The sequence below is a fragment of the Felis catus genome, chromosome A2 (genome assembly GCF_018350175.1).
Source record: "Felis catus isolate Fca126 chromosome A2, F.catus_Fca126_mat1.0, whole genome shotgun sequence".
NCBI lineage: Eukaryota > Metazoa > Chordata > Mammalia > Carnivora > Felidae > Felis > Felis catus.
Genome location: NC_058369.1, coordinates 366,087 through 384,437, shown reverse-complemented (window position 1 = coordinate 384,437; position 18,351 = coordinate 366,087). Strand labels below are relative to the sequence as shown.

The 18,351-nt window shown below is 64.0% G+C and overlaps 2 protein-coding genes and 2 long non-coding RNA genes across 4 annotated transcripts; 1 reads left to right on the top strand and 3 right to left on the bottom strand.

The window, feature by feature from the left end:
• Window positions 1-1,420: 1,420 nt before the first annotated feature.
• On the bottom strand, window positions 1,421-3,652 carry CFD (complement factor D). Its single transcript, XM_023242657.2, has 5 exons — window positions 3,288-3,652; window positions 2,554-2,710; window positions 2,326-2,470; window positions 1,975-2,232; window positions 1,421-1,637 (listed from the first exon to the last, which is right to left on the bottom strand). The coding sequence occupies exons 1-5, from the start codon at window positions 3,343-3,345 to the stop codon at window positions 1,476-1,478; spliced, it is 780 nt and encodes a 259-aa protein (XP_023098425.2). The 5' UTR covers window positions 3,346-3,652; the 3' UTR covers window positions 1,421-1,475.
• A 1,538-nt stretch (window positions 3,653-5,190) lies between these two features.
• On the bottom strand, window positions 5,191-8,079 carry ELANE (elastase, neutrophil expressed). The gene is made up of 5 exons (XM_003981637.4): window positions 7,930-8,079; window positions 7,412-7,568; window positions 6,618-6,759; window positions 5,577-5,807; window positions 5,191-5,452 (listed from the first exon to the last, which is right to left on the bottom strand). The coding sequence occupies exons 1-5, from the start codon at window positions 8,057-8,059 to the stop codon at window positions 5,252-5,254; spliced, it is 861 nt and encodes a 286-aa protein (XP_003981686.2). The 5' UTR covers window positions 8,060-8,079; the 3' UTR covers window positions 5,191-5,251.
• A 6,267-nt stretch (window positions 8,080-14,346) lies between these two features.
• LOC109497742 lies at window positions 14,347-15,319 on the bottom strand. The gene is made up of 3 exons (XR_002154162.3): window positions 15,143-15,319; window positions 14,656-14,758; window positions 14,347-14,554 (listed from the first exon to the last, which is right to left on the bottom strand). It is a non-coding gene; the product is annotated as an uncharacterized LOC109497742 (long non-coding RNA).
• Window positions 15,320-16,025: 706 nt separating this feature from the next.
• LOC109493422 lies at window positions 16,026-17,369 on the top strand. Its single transcript, XR_002147655.3, has 2 exons — window positions 16,026-16,413; window positions 16,765-17,369. It is a non-coding gene; the product is annotated as an uncharacterized LOC109493422 (long non-coding RNA).
• The last annotated feature ends 982 nt before the right edge of the window (window positions 17,370-18,351 follow it).

The following is an 18,351-nucleotide window of genomic DNA, read 5'->3' as shown; positions in this document are numbered from 1 at the left end:
TCGTTCCTGCGCCTGCCCGGGGCTCGGGGTCATCCCGCTGCCCCTGACGGGCCGACCACACTCACTGGCACCTGAGAACCCGCCCGTCTGGGGAAGCTGCTGGGTGAGCTCCAGGGTGAGCGGGCTGCGGTTTCCCTCGTGGCTGCAGAAGCCACAATGTCTCCCGCCAGGCCCTCGCCCGAACTGTGCCTCCAGCCCGGAAACCCGCCCCCTTCCTGTGGGGCAGGCCCGCCGGCCCCCAGCCCTTCTTCCCCAGGCCCTGCTCTGACCCTCCAGGTGCCAGGTCGTCAGCGGGGCAGCTGCATTTGAGTTTCAAACGAACAACAAATACCGTTTCAGTACAAGGCCGTCCCACATACCACGGGACACGCTCATCATGCAAAAGTAGTTGTTGTTTTTCTGAAATTCCCGTTTAACCGGACGTGTTTTTATTTGCTGAATCTAGTCATCGTAGCCACACCCACACTTTCCCCCCAAACTGGATCATCTCAAAGCCACTCCCTGACATCACTTCATCCAGGAAATACCTATTGAATGAATGAGTCTCCCGGGTCTGGATGGCCAGCAATTGTCTCTCCCCCCCCCCCCCTTATTTAAATGTGTCCAGTTTCTTAAATTACACACGAGATTTCTGAGCCTCATGTCCATCATCAGAAGGGCTGAGTGAGTTACATCCTGTGTAATGGGATATTTGAGTTACTATGAGCAGGTCTTAGTGACTATGGTGCCCAGCCCAGGACCGTGCACACAGCAGGTGCTCCATAAATGCTTTTGTAGGCATGAGCATATGACTCCAAGGTAAACACTCTGTGGTGGAAAAGTAAAACTTGGCCACCGGTTCCAAACCCCCGATTCACAATCCCCAGGGGTGGGCACATGACTTCACCTCTCAGATCCTCAGTCTTCTTTTCAACAAAAGGGAAGTCGTGAGCCCCCTTTGTGGGCCACGCTTACCACCTGGGCCCCAGCAGGTGTGGGTCTCGATGGCCCCTCATCCAGGTGGGAGAAAGCACGGGGCCTCGGGGCCTGGGTAAACTGGACCCTTTACCAGAAAGGGTAAACTGAGACCCAGGAGGGCAGGGAGTCCCTCAGACCGCCAGTGTGACTGCTCTAGGACAAGCATCAGCCTTCCTCATTCTGGGAGCCCCCAAGCCCCCGGAAGTGACTATGAACGCCGGGGCTGTGATCCTGGGTTCGAATCCAGACTTTGCCCAGGAGCTTCCCCCCACCTGAGCCTCCGTTTCCCGATGCGGGACGGGGGTCACAGAACAGAGTGACTCGAGAGGGTCTGTGAAGCTGAAGCTCCCCCCAGAGCAGGGTCTCGCCGGCAGGGCGGCTTCCCCGCCACCTCCCGGGACCGCGGGTGGAGGAGCACGGGCGCCCCCGCGCGGCCGCGCGTGCTCAGGACGGGCAGGAAGCGTGCAGGAGAGGATGCTTTATTGCGCGACCCCGGTCGGCCGCCCCTCGGGGCCTCGTCAAGCGGCCGCGCCCTCGGCCATCACGCCGTCGATCCAGGCCACGTAGCTCGCCAGGCGCGTGTAGATGCCGGGCTTCTTGCGGTTGCCGCACACGCGCGAGCCCGACGTGACCACGGCCTCGGCCACGCCCCCGCACACCAGCGGGCCCCCGGAGTCGCCCTGCGGGGACAGGACGGCGGGCCGGGCCGGGCCGTGAGCGCTGCAGCCGCGCCTGCAGGGACCCCCGCCCGCGCACCTTGCAGGTGTCCCAGCGGTTAATCTCCCCGCACCCCAACCCCCGCACCCCCCCCCTTGCAGGTGTCCCGGCGGTTGCTCCCCCCGCACCCCCCGCCCGCCCCCCCCACCTTGCAGGTGTCCCGGCGGTTGCTCCGCCCGCCCCCCCCACCTTGCAGGTGTCCCAGCGGTTGCTCCCCCCGCCCCCCCCCGCCCGCCCCCCCACCTTGCAGGTGTCCCAGCGGTTGCTCCCCCCGCCCCCCCCGCCCCGCCCCCCCCCCACCTTGCAGGTGTCCCGGCGGTTGCTCTCCCCGCACATCATGCTCTGGGTGATGGTGCCGTCGTGGTACGTGCGGTGGTTGCAGGTGGCGCGGTCGAGGACCCGCAGTTGCAATTGCTGCAGGCGGTCCGGCCGGCGGCCCGTGTGGGTGACCACGCCCCAGCCGGCCACGTCGCAGAGCGTGCCGGCCGCCACGTCGCGGTCCAAGCGCTGCCAGGCCAGGGGCTGCACGGCGGGGCCCAGCTCGGCCTTCTCCGACAGCTACGGGAAGGGGCGGGAGCGGGGGGTCAGGGCGGGCGGCGGGGCAGCGGGGGTCGCGTGCAGCAGGCGGGACTGAGGCTGGGCTCGGCAGACCTGCAGCAGGAGGAGGTCGTGGTCGATTGTGTCGGGCCGGCTGTCTGGGTGGGGCACTGCGCGGAGCACGTCGTACAGGCGCTTGGAGGGCTCGGGCTGCGACAGGGAGTGTGCGCCCAGGAGCACCTGCAGCTTCCCGTCGGCCCTGGGCGTGGGGGGGTCCACATGAGAGCCGCGTCCCCCCCTTCCCAGCCCCCCCCCAGCCCCCCGCTGGCTCCGGACACTCACAAGTCCTCCACGCAGTGCGCCGCGCTCAGCACCCACCGCTCGGACACCAGGAAGCCGCCGCACACGTGCTTGCCGTTGACCTGCACCGACGCCATGTAGGGCCGCGCGTGGGACTCGGCCTCGCGGCCGCCCAGGATTCGCCCCCGGGGCTGCGCCGCTGGGGGAGGGAGGGCAGGTGTGTGCTTCAGGGGGCGGGCCTCCCTGCCCCACCCGGCCCTCGGGCAGCCCAGGCCTGGAGTCAAGTCCGGTGAGGAGGGTGGGGGCAGGCCTGGAGTCCAGTCCGGTGGGGGGAGGCAGGCCTGGAGTCCAGTCAGGTGGGGGGGGGGGGCCCAGGCCTGGAGTCCGGTCGGAGGGGGGGGCAGGCCTGGAGTCCAGTCCAGTGGGGGGGTACCCAGCCTGGAGTCTGGTCGGGGGGGGGGGGGCAGGCCTGGAGTCCAGTCCGGGCCCACTGGGAGCAGGGGATTCTGGGGCAAATTCGCTAAGTGTGGCTGACCAGACCCAGCAGTCCCGGCCGTTTGCACCAACAACTTGACCCTCACTGGAGGCTGAGCTTGGACTGTGAGAGCTCAGGCTTCATATTCGAAGTTTGGGGAAAATCCTTCCTTTTCAGAGCTTTCCATTCACCTGCTGGAGCCGGGGACACTGCTGCCTGATGGCAGGGGGGGGGGGCGGCTGACCGCCCTCCAGACAGGTGGCTCCCAGCTGTCCCGGTAGGCCCAGGCCCTGTCACTCACCACACGCGGCTGCGCCCAGGAGGACCAGCGTCACCAGGTGCACCAGGCAGGCGGTCATGCTGCTGCTGTGGCCTGAGCGGGGACTCAGGCTGGGGCCCCCAGGCACTGACACTTGTAGGAGCGGGCAAGGGGGCGGGGCTCCCAAGGCTCGCTCTGCTGCGTGGCCACCGTCCAGCAGGGCAAAGGGGAGCCTGCCTGTTCCGTGCCCACCCTCCACGGGAGCCCCGCACCGAGAGGACAGGCGGCTGGAGGGGACTCCTGCCTCTGTGTCAGGTCCAGGGCTGGTCCCCGTGCGGGCCGCAGACCCTCAGGCGGACCCACTCTCAGCCCCCCAGCCCAGGCTCCCCAGAGTGCCCTTCCCGCCCCCAACGTTTTGCAACAGCAGCTGGAGGCCACAGTTTGTAAACAACCAACTTCCTCCGTTTTTCTGCCCCTCCCTTCTTTCTCTTCCTCCTCCAACTAAGAGAGGAGGTCGGTGGGGGTGGGAAGGTCACCTGACAGCCTTGTCCCTGTTGGCTCTGGGGCCCAACACCCCAACAAATGGAATGTTAGAAAGGGGGTGCGTCAGATACAAATGACAGAAAAAACAAGCTGAGCCAGGTGGGGTCTTCAACACGGAAATTTAAATGGAAAGTGCAGGGACTGCTCTCAGGTGTAGCCTGATCCAGGTGCCTGCCCGCTATCAGGTGTCTCTGTCTCTAGTTGTCCTTTCCTCCTTGGTGATTTTTCTCCTCAGCGGGCTCCCCTGTTGTGGGCCCAGGGGCCCCAGACTCAGCCCAGTGGCTCAGTGGGCCCCTCTCCCAATTCCCCATCACTCCAGCCAGTTTCTCAAGGCCGCCTCTGGTTAGCCGAGCTTTGATCACATGGCCCTTCCCAAGCCAATCACTGCGAGCAAGGGTTGGCAGGTTCTGATGAGCAGAATGGGTTGCGTGACCCTTTATAAGGTCAGGACGATGGATCAATGTCTCATGAACCCATGGAGGGGGGCAGTGCTGGGAACGCAAGGGCGGGTCGCGCCTTGGACATCCCCAGTGGGCACATTGCACGGTATCTTCCGTCTACGGCTTTCCTCTTTGCTGTGGACTGTTTCAGACACAGAGAATAGAAAAAATGTAGCCAGTGCGATTTGTTAGATCCTAACATGTTTCCTTATTGAAATCAGAAACTGGAAACAAAAGCCCATTAGGCTATGGAGTCCAGGTTATGTAAGAGTTGGAAACTGCAACAAAATTTGGAACGTCTTCAATAAATAACCCTGAACACTCCCCGCCCGGCGCCGAACGAACCAACGACCGCCAGCCTGCAGGGCTGGGTTGGAAGAGTGACTGACCGACTGAGCCCCGGCCAGCGCTTGGGCGGAGCTGTGGGAGGGGAGCACCCCAAGGCAGAGGGAGCCCCAGAGGCCAGAACCGTGCGGCAGGGCCCAGGCCGTTGACCTCCAGTGGGGGGGCGGGCAGGGTTCGTGAGGCCGAGGCCGGTGTGGGACCCGAACCCCTCCCCTCACTCCTTCCTGCAGGGAACCCGAGGCTCAGGGAAAGACAGGTGCCCAACGTAGCTGGGACTCAAACCGAGGCTGCCTGCCGAGCACAGCTTCACGCCTGTCTGTACCTCGACTTCTTTGCCTGTAAAATGGGGCAGGGCTAGGACTCGCCTCAAGGGCCGGAGAGAGGGCCGGATGAGTGAACGGTGGCAGAGACTTGGACCGGTCCCTGTGCCGCGTGAGCAGTGACTCAATCCGGTGACGCTGGGAACCCGGGTGGCAGCTGGCATCCTTTGTGGAGGGTGGGGAAGGTCTTCTTACCCCAGGGCCCCAAACTTGCTGCCGTTTGGAGGCGACACGCCCACGAGACACTTTCCGGACCACTCTGGGGCCCCCGTGTACAACCAAGAAACACACGCATTCTTACGAAAACCAAGAGGCTTTTATTGTCACCGTGGGCAGGGCCCAGCCAGCGGCGCGCTTTCTAGAGGGTCCTGCTCGCAGGGTCCCTGGGATGCACCAAGGGGCGGTCGTCCTGGCGACGGATGATGGAGTCGATCCAGTTGGCGAACTGTGCCACCGGCGCGAAGGCGTCTGGGTAGAAGCCGGAGCCACAGCTTCCACGGATGAAGGAGTCGATGCCCTGAATCAGCCCGTTGCAGACCAGGGGCCCCCCCGAGTCCCCCTGCGGACACAGACAGGGTCGGAAGGCTGGCCTTCCAGGGCTCTGGCCGTGGCCCAGGCGGGAGCGGGGGGGGGGGGCACCCAGGAGGGGACCGGGGTGGGGACCGGGGGACCCGGGTACGTACAAAGCAGATGCCGGCCTGCCGGCGTGGCACCAGCGTGCACACGTTGGAACGGGGGCACAGGGTGGTCACCACGGTCACGTTGAGCTCCTGCAGGATGTTGGGCGGTGGCTGGGTTGTGCCCAGCTGGCCCCAGCCCATGGCCAGGCACTGCACCCCACTGCCCACACCTTGATTCTGGGCAGGCAGCCTGGCCACCCGTACGTTGCTGTTGATGGTGGCTGACCCATTGAGCTGTGGCGGGTGGAACAGAGAGCGTCACAGGGGGTGGTGGGCCATGACCTTCCCCTCCCCGGGCCTCAGTTTCCCCATCTGTCTAGTGGGAGCAGCTGCAGTGGTTCAGAGCATCTCTGGACATGTCTTTGTGTAAATATTTAAAAAAAAATAATGTTTATTTATTTTTGAGAGCGGGAGACAGAGCATGAGCATGAGCATGAGCAGGGGAGGGGCAGAGAGAGAGAGACAGAGACACAGAATCCGAAGCAGCTCCAGGCCCTGAGCTGTCAGCACAGAGCTGACGCGGGGCTCGAACCCACGAACTGTGAGATCACGACCTGAGCTGAAGTCGGACGCTCAACCGACTGAGCCCCTCAGGCGCCCCCGGCCATGTCTGTATGCAGTGGGTAACCAATAAAACACTGGGCAACAGCGGCGACACTTCCCTTGTTCTAGAACATTCCCAGAGAATAACCCTTAAGTTTGCAAGCAGTGGGGAAGGGAGTCTCCCGCCGGCTGAATGTGGGGAATGTCACCCCATGTCACAAAGACAGGCACGGTCCCCGTGCCCGGCCACACGGATAATAAGTCTGCCCACGGACAGCCGCTCCCAGCCTTCTGCACCCTGTGCCCTCAGCAGCCCGCCAGGTGGGATTGGTTTCTCCACGTCACGGGGTGGGGGCTGAGGCACAGAGAGGCGACCTACCCAGCTAGAGCGGGGGTTTGACGCAGGCCTCCCGTTCTGGGCCCCCCAGTCTTCCCGCCTCTGCACCCTCCCCAAGCCTCCTGCCCCCTGGGTGTCCCCTCCCCGCCCAGCCGGCCTTGCACCTGGAGAATCACGATGTCGTTCAGCAGCCTCTGGGGGTCGAAGCCGTTTTCAAAGACCCGCTGGATGGTGAACATTTGCCTGGTGGGCTCTCGCCGCCGCAGGTCATGTGCCCCCAGCACCGCCACCACCGACCGGAAGTTCCTGCAGCAGGGAAGAGGCAGGAGGCGATTCGAGGTGGCCCTGGTGGTTGGGAGCGCGGAGAGACCCCGAGCTCAGCTGTGACCCCCACCCAGGAGGGCCTGGCCTGCCCCCCCCCCAGCCCAGGAGGGCCCGGCCTGACCACTTCCCCCCGCCAGCCCAGGAGGGCCCCGCCTGACCCCCCCCAGCCCAGGAGGGCCTGGCCTGACCACTTCCCCCGCCAGCCCAGGAGGGCCCGGCCTGCCCCACCCCCCAGCCCAGGAGGGCCCGGCCTGACCCCCCCCCAGCCCAGGAGGGCCCGGCCTGCCCCCCACCCAGCTCAGGAGGGCCCAGCCTGACTACTTCCCCCCCCCCAGCCCAGGAGGGCCTGGCCTGACCACTTCCCCCCCGCCAGCCCAGGAGGGCCCGGCCTGCCCCACCCCCCAGCCCAGGAGGGCCCGGCCTGACCCCCCCCCCCAGCCCAGGAGGGCCCGGCCTGCCCCCCACCCAGCTCAGGAGGGCCCAGCCTACTTCCCCCCCCCCCACCAGCCCAGGAGGGCCCGGCCTGGCAGGTGCGCTAATGCGGCCCCGCCCCTGGGAGGTCTCACTTCCTTCCCGTTAGATACATGCGGCAACGGGGCTGTGAGAAAGGGAGGCGTGAGCTGGGGTGACTCACAGGCCGTCCACGCAGTGGGCAGCCGACATGACGAAGTTCGGGGCGATGAGTGTGCCACCACAGAAGTGGCCTCCACGCAGCTGCAGAGACACCATGAAGGGCCACGCGTGGGGCCGGGCCGGGCGGCCGCCCACGATCTCCGAGGCCAGTGCAGGGCCTGAGGACACACGGGGGGAGGGTGGTGAGTACCATGCAGGAGCCCTGGCCCGCGGCCGATGCATCCAGATGAGGAAACTGAGGCACGGGGAGGGGGGGGTGCCTGCCACCACCCTACCACCCCGCCAGAGCACAGCTCTTTAGACATAGTGGCTTCGGGGTCCCCAGGGGGTTCGCACCCCAGCTCTGGGCTCCCGTGCCGGCCTCGCCACCCACAGCCTCACTGTCCTGCTCTGGAAACAGGCCTGCTCGTCACGGCGGTCCCCTTCCCACGAGGATGAGGGGCCACGAGGGCCCAGGACAAGCGGAGAGGCCAAGATGCCTGGGGACAGACAGACGGACAGACACGTGGCCGCACTCACCACCCAGCAGCATGGCCAGCAGCACGGGGGCGAGGGCAGGGCCGGCAGATCTGCGGCTTGGGGTCATGGTCGGGCTGGGGCTCTGGCGTCTCTGACCCCTGTGCCCACCTGCCCCTCTTATAGCCCCCATCCCCGGAGGCCGTTGCCCTTGCCCCACGGTGGGGCCAGGTGTCCCCACTTCCTCTCCCCCGCCCAGAGTTGGGGGGGTGCAAGGGGCCGGGGTTGGCTCCGGCAGGGTCACTGGATGAGTCCCACGGCCAGGACCACACAATTAAATGGGAAGGTCAGATACGCAATGTCTTTCAGTAGAAGTGTATCCCCAGTTCTGCACAGGACACCCCCCCCCGCCGCCACGAAGTTAGTCCTCGCTTCCCCGACACTCACATTGACCTGGGTGTCCTGTGTTTTTACTGAAAATGGCACCCTAGGCCCAGAGGACGCTGGCTGGGGCCCCCGCGTGCCTCAGTTTACCCCGGGCACTATCATAGTGTCAACAATGCTGCACGGTCTGTGTCCTGACGTTCCGCAGGGACGGAAGACTGAGGCAGGGCGGGGGCTTCCCCCACGGGCTCCTGCCCACACGGGGGATCCGGGGTCCACACCCAGCCCCCAGGGCTCACAGCAGGACGGCCTTGTGCGGCCCGTCCCCTCTGGCTGTCGCTCACAAGAACTCACTGTCACGGGGTCAGCATCTGGAGTCCGGCACAAGTCCTCGGAAGGGGCTCCCACCCCCAGCCCCCCTGAGCTTCCCTGAAGCCCCCCCCTCCCCCCGCCGAGCCTGGCCCGGCCAGTGCCCTGGCCCCAGCTGGGCCTGACCTCCAGTTAGCCGGAGTGCTCTGCCCGGGGGCAGCCGAGGGTCCCCAGGGCCCAGCCCCCTCCCCCATGACCCCTGTTTCACTTCCCGCCTCCCCCAGGATGCTCCAACGGCCGCTGTCGCAATAGGCAACGTCCTCGGGGCTCGGGACTCGGGCAGGGTGCGGGGAGGGAGCCAACGGATCCGCTGTGGGAATGGGCGGGCCGGGGCCCCAGGGGCGCCCAGAGCCAGCGCCTCAGCCGGGGCCCAGTTGGTCCCCAGGCTCCCTCAGCCTGTGGCCACAGGCGAGCCAACCCCATGGCCCCCAGAGATGAGGGTGACGGCCCTGCCCTCCGGAGCCCTGCACACAGCGGGTGCTCGGCCCCTGCCCTTTCTCCCTGCCTTGGCCTGAGGCACATCGACCCTCCTGTCCCTGTGGCAGGGTCCCCCCCACCCACAGAGCACTTAGTAAGCCCGCGCTTGCAGTCTGGGGATGGGGGAGGAGGACGTGGCTCTGGCAGGGAGAGCAGATTTAACCAAAGCTGCCTCTATCGAGCACCACCTGTATACTAGGTTCATCCGTGTCGTGGTGGTTACGTGTTGACTCTGGGCTCGTTCCCTAGTGTGGCCACTTGCCCACTGCACCAGCCCCGGCCACCGACTCGACCCCTCCCCGCCTCCGTGTCCTCGCCCATCGGATGGAGGTCTGAACACTAGGCTCCATCTGAGGCCGGACGCAGGGATTAAATGAAGGTTTGCAGAGTCCGCAGCTGAGAAAGTGCCGTCCTTGAGGGCCTGTTAGCCATTAACCGCCATCAGGAGGGCAGGGTGCTGAGGGCCTGGAGGGCTGCAGGCTGGGAAGCTTCTAATTCGAGATCACAGGGGTGGTGACCGGGTGCGGTGCCCGCACGACAGGCACTGGGTTCACGAGGCGGCCCCTGCATTGTTCCTGTGGTTTTGTGGCTGCCTGAATCTGTACCACCCCAGCCAAGCTCTGGCAAATCCACCCGAAGCCCCGGTCCTCGCCTCCCCGCCGGGCTCTCGTCTTTGCCTTGTGCAGACCGATCCTGGCCGGCTTCACACGCCTGAGCCCATGGGAAACACCGGGGGCCGCACTTTCTGGGTCTTTCTGTTCCCAGCAATGAGCTCAGTCGACATCCCCTCCAACGAGCCTCGTTCGCCCCCATCTCTGGGCACCAAAGGCCCCTCTGGGCTTTCTATAGGAACCGCTTCCCTGCCTTGGGCTCCTGGGAAATTCGGGAAATTCCTGGCCTCCTCCGACGCTCACCAGCATACATTTCCTGGGGTTTGGCAACGATTTGTTCCTGGCACCGCGGCTGTGAACCGTAGCAGCTCCTCCCCTGGGGCGGTTGGAGAGAGGGCCGGCCCAGAGCTCTCGCTCTTGCTTGAATTTGCATGCTGCCACCAGGTGGCAGCAGAGTAAATCAATAAGGAAAGGGCTGCCTTCCAATTCTGTGTCCCCTCAGCGGGTCGGCCCCTCTCTGAGCCTTAATGGCCTCATCGCTACGACCCGTCTCCTGCTCCACAGCTGGCCGATGACCTTCACCTCTTCCTGCCTCAGACCTCGCCTCCAGGCCCACCCTACTTCCTTTCCGCGGCCCCGCATGCCGCCCCCTCCCCTCCCCGACCCGCTCTCCTCCTCTGCCCCCCTGCCTTGCTGCCTTCCAGCCGCACTGAACAGCCTGGCAACCCTCCCGAGAGTCCTGTTCGTGCGGGGCACTCAGCCCAGGCATCACCACCTCCTCCAGGAAGCTTCCCTAATAACCCCTGTGCCGTCCCCGCTTGGATCAAGAGCCCCCCAGGCCCCGGGCACTCCATGTTATCACGGCCTGGTCCTCAAGCAGTCCCCGAGCTGGGAGACGGACGCAGGGGTGGGCACAGTGTCACCATCCCTGAGGGCCAGGGTGAGGCTCCTTGGACAGTTCTGGGAAATGCCTGGGGTGACTCCAGACAAGGAAACTGAGGCAGAGATGGACATCGACTTAACCAGGGTCGCCCGGGCAGGGCTGGATTAAAACCCCCATCCGTGTGCGTCCAGTCAGTGAGAACACTGTGACCTGGGCCCTCTACTGATCTCCAGGCCTCTCCCCAGCCCCCCCAGCCCGAGTTTGGGGCTCAGGCGTGCAGCCCTCGGCCCTCTCCCCACGTGGGAAGGACAGACAGGAACCCGGGGCTCCTGAGAGCCCCGTAGGGGTGGGCGGTGCAAAGGGCCGTCTGTGGGCCCAGGAGTGGAAGAAGTCCCTTTCTGAGGCCACCCTGTGTCCAAGCTCCCACCTCAGGGCTCGCTGGCCTCACGCTTGGGGCCCCCGTGGGAGGGGGTGGCCCTCCCCCCTGCACTGCTCGGCACAGCCCCAGTTTAGCCCCTGTACGTATGGGAGGCGGGAGCAAAGAAGTTGGAGCGCTCCTGGGAAGTTCATTCCTGGACCACGGAGGGTAGCGGCTGCTGAGTCCCCCAGGCGGGGAGGGAACCGGTCGGTCAGTCACCCAGGCTGGGCGAGGTGGCCAGGATGTGACTACGTCAGGGAAAGGGGGCTGGGAGTGGTCTTGCGCCACTTAGGGGTGAAATGTGTTGAGTCTGGAATTTTCTTTAGGACACGTGGACAAGGAGAGAGATAGGGCCACGCCAGAGGGGAGCAGATGTTTACTGGCCTCCTACTGTATACCTGGACCCCTGGATTCTGGGTGTGGCTGCCAGAAAACACTGGACTGGTCACCCACACCTGCCCCCGAGGTGGGAGAGCCCCCAGACCCACGAAGGCTGTGGGGGTGAGGCCGCTCCACACGTCAGCCTGCTGAAGCCCCCCCCCCGCCTTCCCCTGGGCCTCTCGTGAGTTCCTCCAGCCATGGGACCGAGGCTCCGGGTGCCGAGAGCCAGGTGGGCATGGCCACAGCAGATGCCGGAGCTGCGACACTCACGCGTTCCGTGGCCACAGTGCCTTCGGGCTCCTGTACAACCTGAGCAAGGTGCCGGAATCCCCCACCACGGCCAGGCGCCGGGTGCCATGGGCCCCCACGACCTGGGCATAGAGGGTGGCTGGAGGTCCAGCTGGGGCCGAGTGCTGGCAGGAAGGACCTCCTCCAGGGACCCTGCCACGTGGAGCCCCTCTTTGTAACATTTGTCACTGGCACATAATTCACTTGCAAAACCAACCGTATTCTTGGTCCTGTGCTGGCCCTGGGGTCCTGCCTCCGCCCAGGCGCCTGATTTTCAGGGTGGCAGGGCCGGGAGGAGGTGGAGGGAAGGTATAGTTGAAGGAAGTATGGCCTGATGGTCAACGTAACCCAGAGGAGGGCGGAGTCGCACCAAATAGAGTGAGGGTGACACCAAGACTTGGGTGAGGTCTCCGGGGGCGGCCTGGGCAGGGCTGGGAGGTGGGGCGGGGGGCGGGGTCCCATGTGCCCAAAGGGCAATTCTGGGCTCCCTGGGTGGCTCTCTCCCCACCAAGCCTGCTGTATGCCAGGCTGTGTCCCCGCATCTGCACAGGGCTTTGTATACAGTAGGCGCTCCATAAATGTTTACTGCAGGATGAATGACAGAGGTCCCACGGGCCTGCTGGCTCTGCCCACCCGCCTATAGGAGGGGAATGTCTTTGAGCTTCTGCTCTGGGTCCTGGACTGTAGTTGATTTCAAACAGGTGAGTGACGCTGACCTTGGCCGGATGGGCTGGGGGTCTGTAGGTGGAGGGCCCGGGCACCGCCCTCACCAGGATGGAGTTTCTGAGGGACCGGGGTGCCCATCCCTTGGCCCCCCCCACACTCACTGGTGCCCCCTGCCCTGTGAGACCCAAAGCACAGCCCCCTCGGTAACCCCCCACAGCCTCCCCAGGACGTCCTGACAGCCTGCTCTGCACCCTTGGCCCTGAGTTGCCAACAAGAGGGACGCTGGGGCCTGAGGTCAGGACACCTGTGAGCCCAGCCCTCCCGGGGCTGGGAGGGATACCAGGGAGAGGGCTGTCCCGATACCAGGGAGAGGAGCGGCTCAGGCTGCAGAGCAGGGGAAGTGCATCGCCCAGTTTGGAATGGGGTGACCCAGGGCAGGGCCGCCTGCACGCACTCATGGGTCCCCAGGCAGTGGGCAGTGAGCAGCACGGAGCTTGGGTGGATGCCCGCCAAGGAGGGCCGTGAGTGGGGCTCAGCGTTGTGCCCACCCATGGTCTCTGGGGGGTGGGGTGGGCAGAGCCACGGTGCGACCTCGACCCTGGCGCGTGGCCTCTCCGAGTCTGTGTCCCCATCTGCACAATGGGTATCCTGTGGCTTACAGCACAGGGGGCTGCGGTCTGCTGGTGGAACGGGGCCGGGCCTGGCAGACAGCCACTGCTGGGGCCAGAGAGCCCGGCAGCTGGGATCCTTGCTGTTTCAGAAGGTTCCCTGGGGACGGTGGCACCCGGTCTGGAAGGCCAGGGAGGTTTCTAAGAAGGATGGGGTTGGGGGGAAGCCGGTGAGGCGACCCATTTTGCAGATGAACAAACTGAGTCATGGAACATCTTCATCAGGATGAGGGCTCTGGAGGGCCTCTGGCTCCTGCCCCTCCTCTGGCACTTACATCATTCACCTGCCCCCGCGCGTCCCCCCCCACCCAGACCCACACACACTCACTGAGCACTTGCTGTGCCGGCCAAGGCTCAGGAGCTCATGGCTCGCATGTAACTTGCCCGTTTTACAGGTGGGGAAACAGTCGAATGGCCCAGAGACCCCCCCATTCTCTCTTCTTCCCCTCCCCCTGGGGCACGCATCCCAAGGGGCAGACAGAGTCCTGGCCTGGTCCCGCCTCAGTGTCCCCATTTCACTGGCTGGCTTGAGTGGACACTCCCCCAGAATCAGCAGCGTCCAGACAGACAGATGGACGCGTGGCCCGACACACTGCCAGTGAGACGGGTGCGAGGGCAGAGCCACCGAGTAGGTGGCTGTAGGTCGTGGTTGGGCAGGGGCTCCAGGGTCACCCCGCCTGCCACCCTTTCTGCCCCCTCCCCAGCTGGGGAGGCCGTTGGGGCGGTCCCACCCCTGGGCTGCTGTCCTCACATCCTCCTTGCATCTTTGGGGCCACAGGGGTCAGAAGCACAGTCCGCGGAGCATGCAGGGGCGGGGCCCAGGGGTCCTGACTCCAAGAGGCATCTCTCAGACGCCCTGCACCCCTTCCCTCTCAGGGTCCCTGCGGCCCCAGCAAGGCAGAATGTGGCCTGCATGTCTAGGGACTGGAGTGGGCCCCACTCAGGTGGGTGCTGGGGGCCACAGAGCCGTGTGCCCTCCTGAGACCCACAGAAACATCTCTGCCACCTTACCCATTACAGATTCACTTTGCCTTCTCAGGCAGGGGCTCTTTCCTGGGGTGATTCTGCCCCAGGGGACCCCTGGGCAATGTCTGTGGTTATCACGGGGTCGGGGGGACTCCTGGCATCGAGGGGGTGGGGTTCAGGGATTCTGTTCCACCCCCACAGCGTCCAGGACGCCCCCACAGAGAACACTCCAGGGGCTGCAGGGCCCAGAGGGAGAAGCCGGGAAAGAAGGAGATATTAGGGCTTATTTATAAATAGTCATTATTATGAAAAGCACAAACATACAGAAACAGAGAGAGAAGAGCTCACCAAACTTGGGGACCAAAAAAATGCTTTTTAACGTTTCATTTTGAAATGGTTTCAAGCTCACAGAAGTCCCCAGAATTCCCAGGTTTGCCACCCCCAGCTTCCCTGGAAACGCGGCCGGAGTGAAGGCTGGTTCCGATCGGCTCCTCGTGGATCTCCTGCAGCTCGGGCACCGATCCCCGTCTGGCCCTGGTGTCTCCTCCGCGCGGGACGGCACACAGCTTTCCTGTCCCTTGTGATGCGTCAGGAGTCCCATGGGCGGGTGGCCGCGTCCTCCCGGGCACCACCTCCCCGCCCCAGGGCGACCATCAACTTACTGCTGACGGTACTGACCTGGGGGCTTTCCCCTCGGAACGCAGGCAGCCTGTTTCTGGAATGTTCGCCCCAGGGTCTGCTGCCCACAGCAAGCAGGGCTGGTTCCCCTCCTCCTGTCCTCCTACAGACATTGGCTGAACCCTTACATCAGTCCAGCCACCTCGGGGCGCCCCCGTCACCAGTACGCGCCCCGTGTGCCCCCGGGCCCGCCGTGCCGGCTGCGGCGAGCCGCCTGGGTCCTCCACCCCCACCCGTGAAGTGGGCAGGGATAGGCTGGTTGTTTGGAAAGTGCTCCGCCCACGGGGAGGGTGAGGGAAGCGGGGGCGCTGCCTGTCACCGTCACCACCACCGACACCTGTCGCCATCACTGTCACCACCTGTCACCGTCACCACCACCCGTCACTGCCACCTATCACTATCATCACCACCCCCACCGTCCCCTCCCTTCCCGGCAGGTCACGCGGCCCCTCCTCGTTCCCAGGCTCTTCTGGGAGTAGACATGCACCTGCTGCCTGGGTTCAAATTCTGCTGGGCTTTGTGATTCTGGGCTGGAAATACCGCCTCTTGAGCCTCAGTTTCCCCACCTGCTAAGTGGGAACGATGAGAACAGCCCTCCCCCACAGGGCTTCAATTACCCAATACAAACAGGAGTGTAACAGGGATGAGGGACAAACACAACGTGTCCGCCGCGCACGCGCACGTCCCTCAGGTGCAGCCACCGTGCACGCGCACGCGCACTGATGACCGCGTCCCCGAGCACGCGCACGTCCCTCGGCCGCGAGCAGGAGCGAGGCGCCCGACCCCGCCGCCCTGCGGACGGACCCCGGACACGCGACGACGCTCAGGGAGGGAACCCGACACGAGAGGCCCCGCGGGGTGTGAGTCCGCGTGCGCGAAACGTCCAGAACGGGCTCATCCACGGACGGGAAGGGGGCTCGCGGGGGCAGGGGGCTGCGGGGGGTTTGCCGGGGGAGGTGATGGCCGATGGGGCTGGCGGAGGGGGCTGTGACTGCTGGTGGAGATGGGGCTTCCTTTTGGCGGGGGTGGTGGAATGTTCTGGAATCAGAGGTGGTGGTTGCACAACTTTGTGAATGTACCATATGCCACGGAATCGTTAAATGGATCAGCTCTACGGAACGTGAGGTGCAATTAAATAAAACTGAAGGAAAAAAAAAAAGATCTGCCGGAAAGCGGGCGGGCCCTGGCCCTCATGACCCCCTGCAAGTGCTCTGCTCTGGGTGTGCAGCACACGGAGACCTGGGGGGGGGGCAGGCAGGCGACCGCAGGGCCAGGGGCTGCCTGGAGGCAGAGGCGTGGTGTGAGGCGGTGTGGAGCGCTGGGGGCTCCTCCAAGGGGCTGGGCTGGGCTGGGCGGGCGGAGGGGAAGTGGGGCCTGGAAGCTGTGGCCTCGGCCCCTCCGGCTCCAACTGTGGGTGACGCAACAGGCAACGGCCGAGGGCTGGGCCGGGTGGCCGGTGGGGGCCGGCGGGACCCGAGCGAACTCCCCGGCGTCCAGGGAAAGCGCGGGAGGCTCAGCCTGTAGCGTCTCTGTGTCCCTCTGTCTTCCCTCCCGAGTGTGTCCGTGTGGGGCCCCCACCCCCTCAGCCTCAGTTCCCCTTCTGGACAATGAGCGGGCAGCGAATGACCTCTTTTGGGTCCAGGCGGGGCCCCTGAACCAAGCTAGGTTCATGCACCCTGACGTTCCTCTCTGGGCCTCAGCCTCTCCATCTGCCAAGTGGGTTAATGGCAACTCGACTAACCTTGGTGGCCAGTCTGGGTGAGCACTGGGGGCTTCTGGGGGTGCTGGGCGGCATTGGGACACCCGGGGTCAGGGCTGGGGGCCGGGAGACCGCTCCGGGCAGAGGGCTGGCCCCCGCGGGCCCCTTTCCTCACGATCGAGTTGGAGAATAAGCACGGAGCCCCCACGCAGCTGCTGGGAGAGGGCAGAGCCCCGGGGTTTGAGGCCCGTGTTTGCCTCGGACCCCAGGTGATCTCTGGTGACCTCAGGTCGGCAGCGCTGACAGTTGTCCGGACACAGCATCACCCAAGTCCTGGCCCCGCCGGGCGCACGCCGGTGCGTTGCTGCTCTTTATTCTTAATTTTTAAATTTTACTTCCACCCTCGTAAGGTTCAACGGTCTAAAAAATGTGTAAACAGTCCCTGCTGGAAAGATGGGGGTCACTGTGCAATCCGCGCCCCTCTGCCCACCTCACCCCGCATGTTCGCGGGCTTCCTGGTTGGTGCTTCGAGCAGCCGGCGACAGGTGTCCCCCCGCCACACACACTGCTCTCCGCTGTCCCATGAAGACCCCTCAGGGCAGTGACCCGAGGACTCTGTACCTTCCACACGGCTGTGACTCCCCTGGTGGCCTCCTGCTGGGAACACGGATTGTTTGCAGCGGGAAGATGCCTCGTCGCCCGCCCGCCGAGGGGGACGCCCGCACTGTTCTCAGCAGCTTTGTGTCTGTGTCCTCGTCAAAAGACAGGGTCTCCGGGGAGGTTGCTCAGTCTCTCGTGCAAACCAGTGAGGGTGAGGCTGTCCCCACCTCGTCAAGAGGCTTTTGTCTTTCTCTGCTCTGAACGGTCTGCTTACAGCCTCTACCTGTACGATCGGGCTGTTGTTATTGGCTTTAGGCACTCTTTATATATGAGCTTCACTGTCATATTTTATTATATGTTATGAAGTATACATGTTGTAGACATATAGTGATTTACAATAAATATGTATGATCTATTTCAATAGAATTTTATTTAGCTTAAGAAACTATAATACATAGTATATAATTATTTTCACATTAGCATATTATTGTAATATGAGTAATATTTATACTATAGGTCTTTCTACGTGGCGCACATTAGCCTTCTGTGACTCAAGTGGCAAAGAGTCCATCACCAGTTTCTCGTGTGTCTTTTGACCTTGCTGTACAATATATTCTCCGCACAAACGAGAGATGGTCCAGGGGAATCTGACTTGGGATCAAAGCTCACACCGGCTGTGTGTCTGCAGGCGAGTTACCCAACCTCTCTGAGCCGTGGCGGCCCCTCCCTCTGTCTGCTGGAGAGAACAGCCCCCGCCTCTCAGGACTGCGAGAGAATTCAGTGAACACAGGCCCCTCGGGGTGGAGACCACACTGCCAGTTAGCGCCCATGAACTCCTGCTGCCAGCCCCGCCTGCCCAGCAAAGCAGAAATCGGTGTCGAGAAGAGGATGGGCATCGCTTCTTAATGTTTATTAGTTATTTTTTGAGAGAGAGCGAGAGAGAGCATGAGCAGGGGAGGGACAGAGAGAGGGACACAGAGTCGGAAGCAGGCTCCAGGCTCCGAGCTGTCGGCACAGACCCCGATGTGGGGCTCAAACCCACAGACTGTGAGATCCTGACCTGAGCCGCGACGCTTAACTGACCGAGCCCCCAGGCGCCTCGGGAATCACTTATTAGGGTCACAGCCACGGGGTCAAGGGCAGGGAGGCCCAGTGGTGTGCTGGGCACACGAAGGGCCAAGGATATAGGCACAGTGTGGGAGGTGGGGCCAGTGATGGTCAGCTGGGCCCCAGAGGCGGTCACAGCACCCCCAGGCTTGTCGGCTGTGATGGGGGCTGAGAACAGAATCTAGCCTGGAAGAGACCACTCCAGCGAAGACATCAGGGCTCCTGCCACAAGGCCCCAGGGAGAAAGAGGCTGTGCCGTGTGCCAGGCCGTTCCAGACAAGATCCCCACC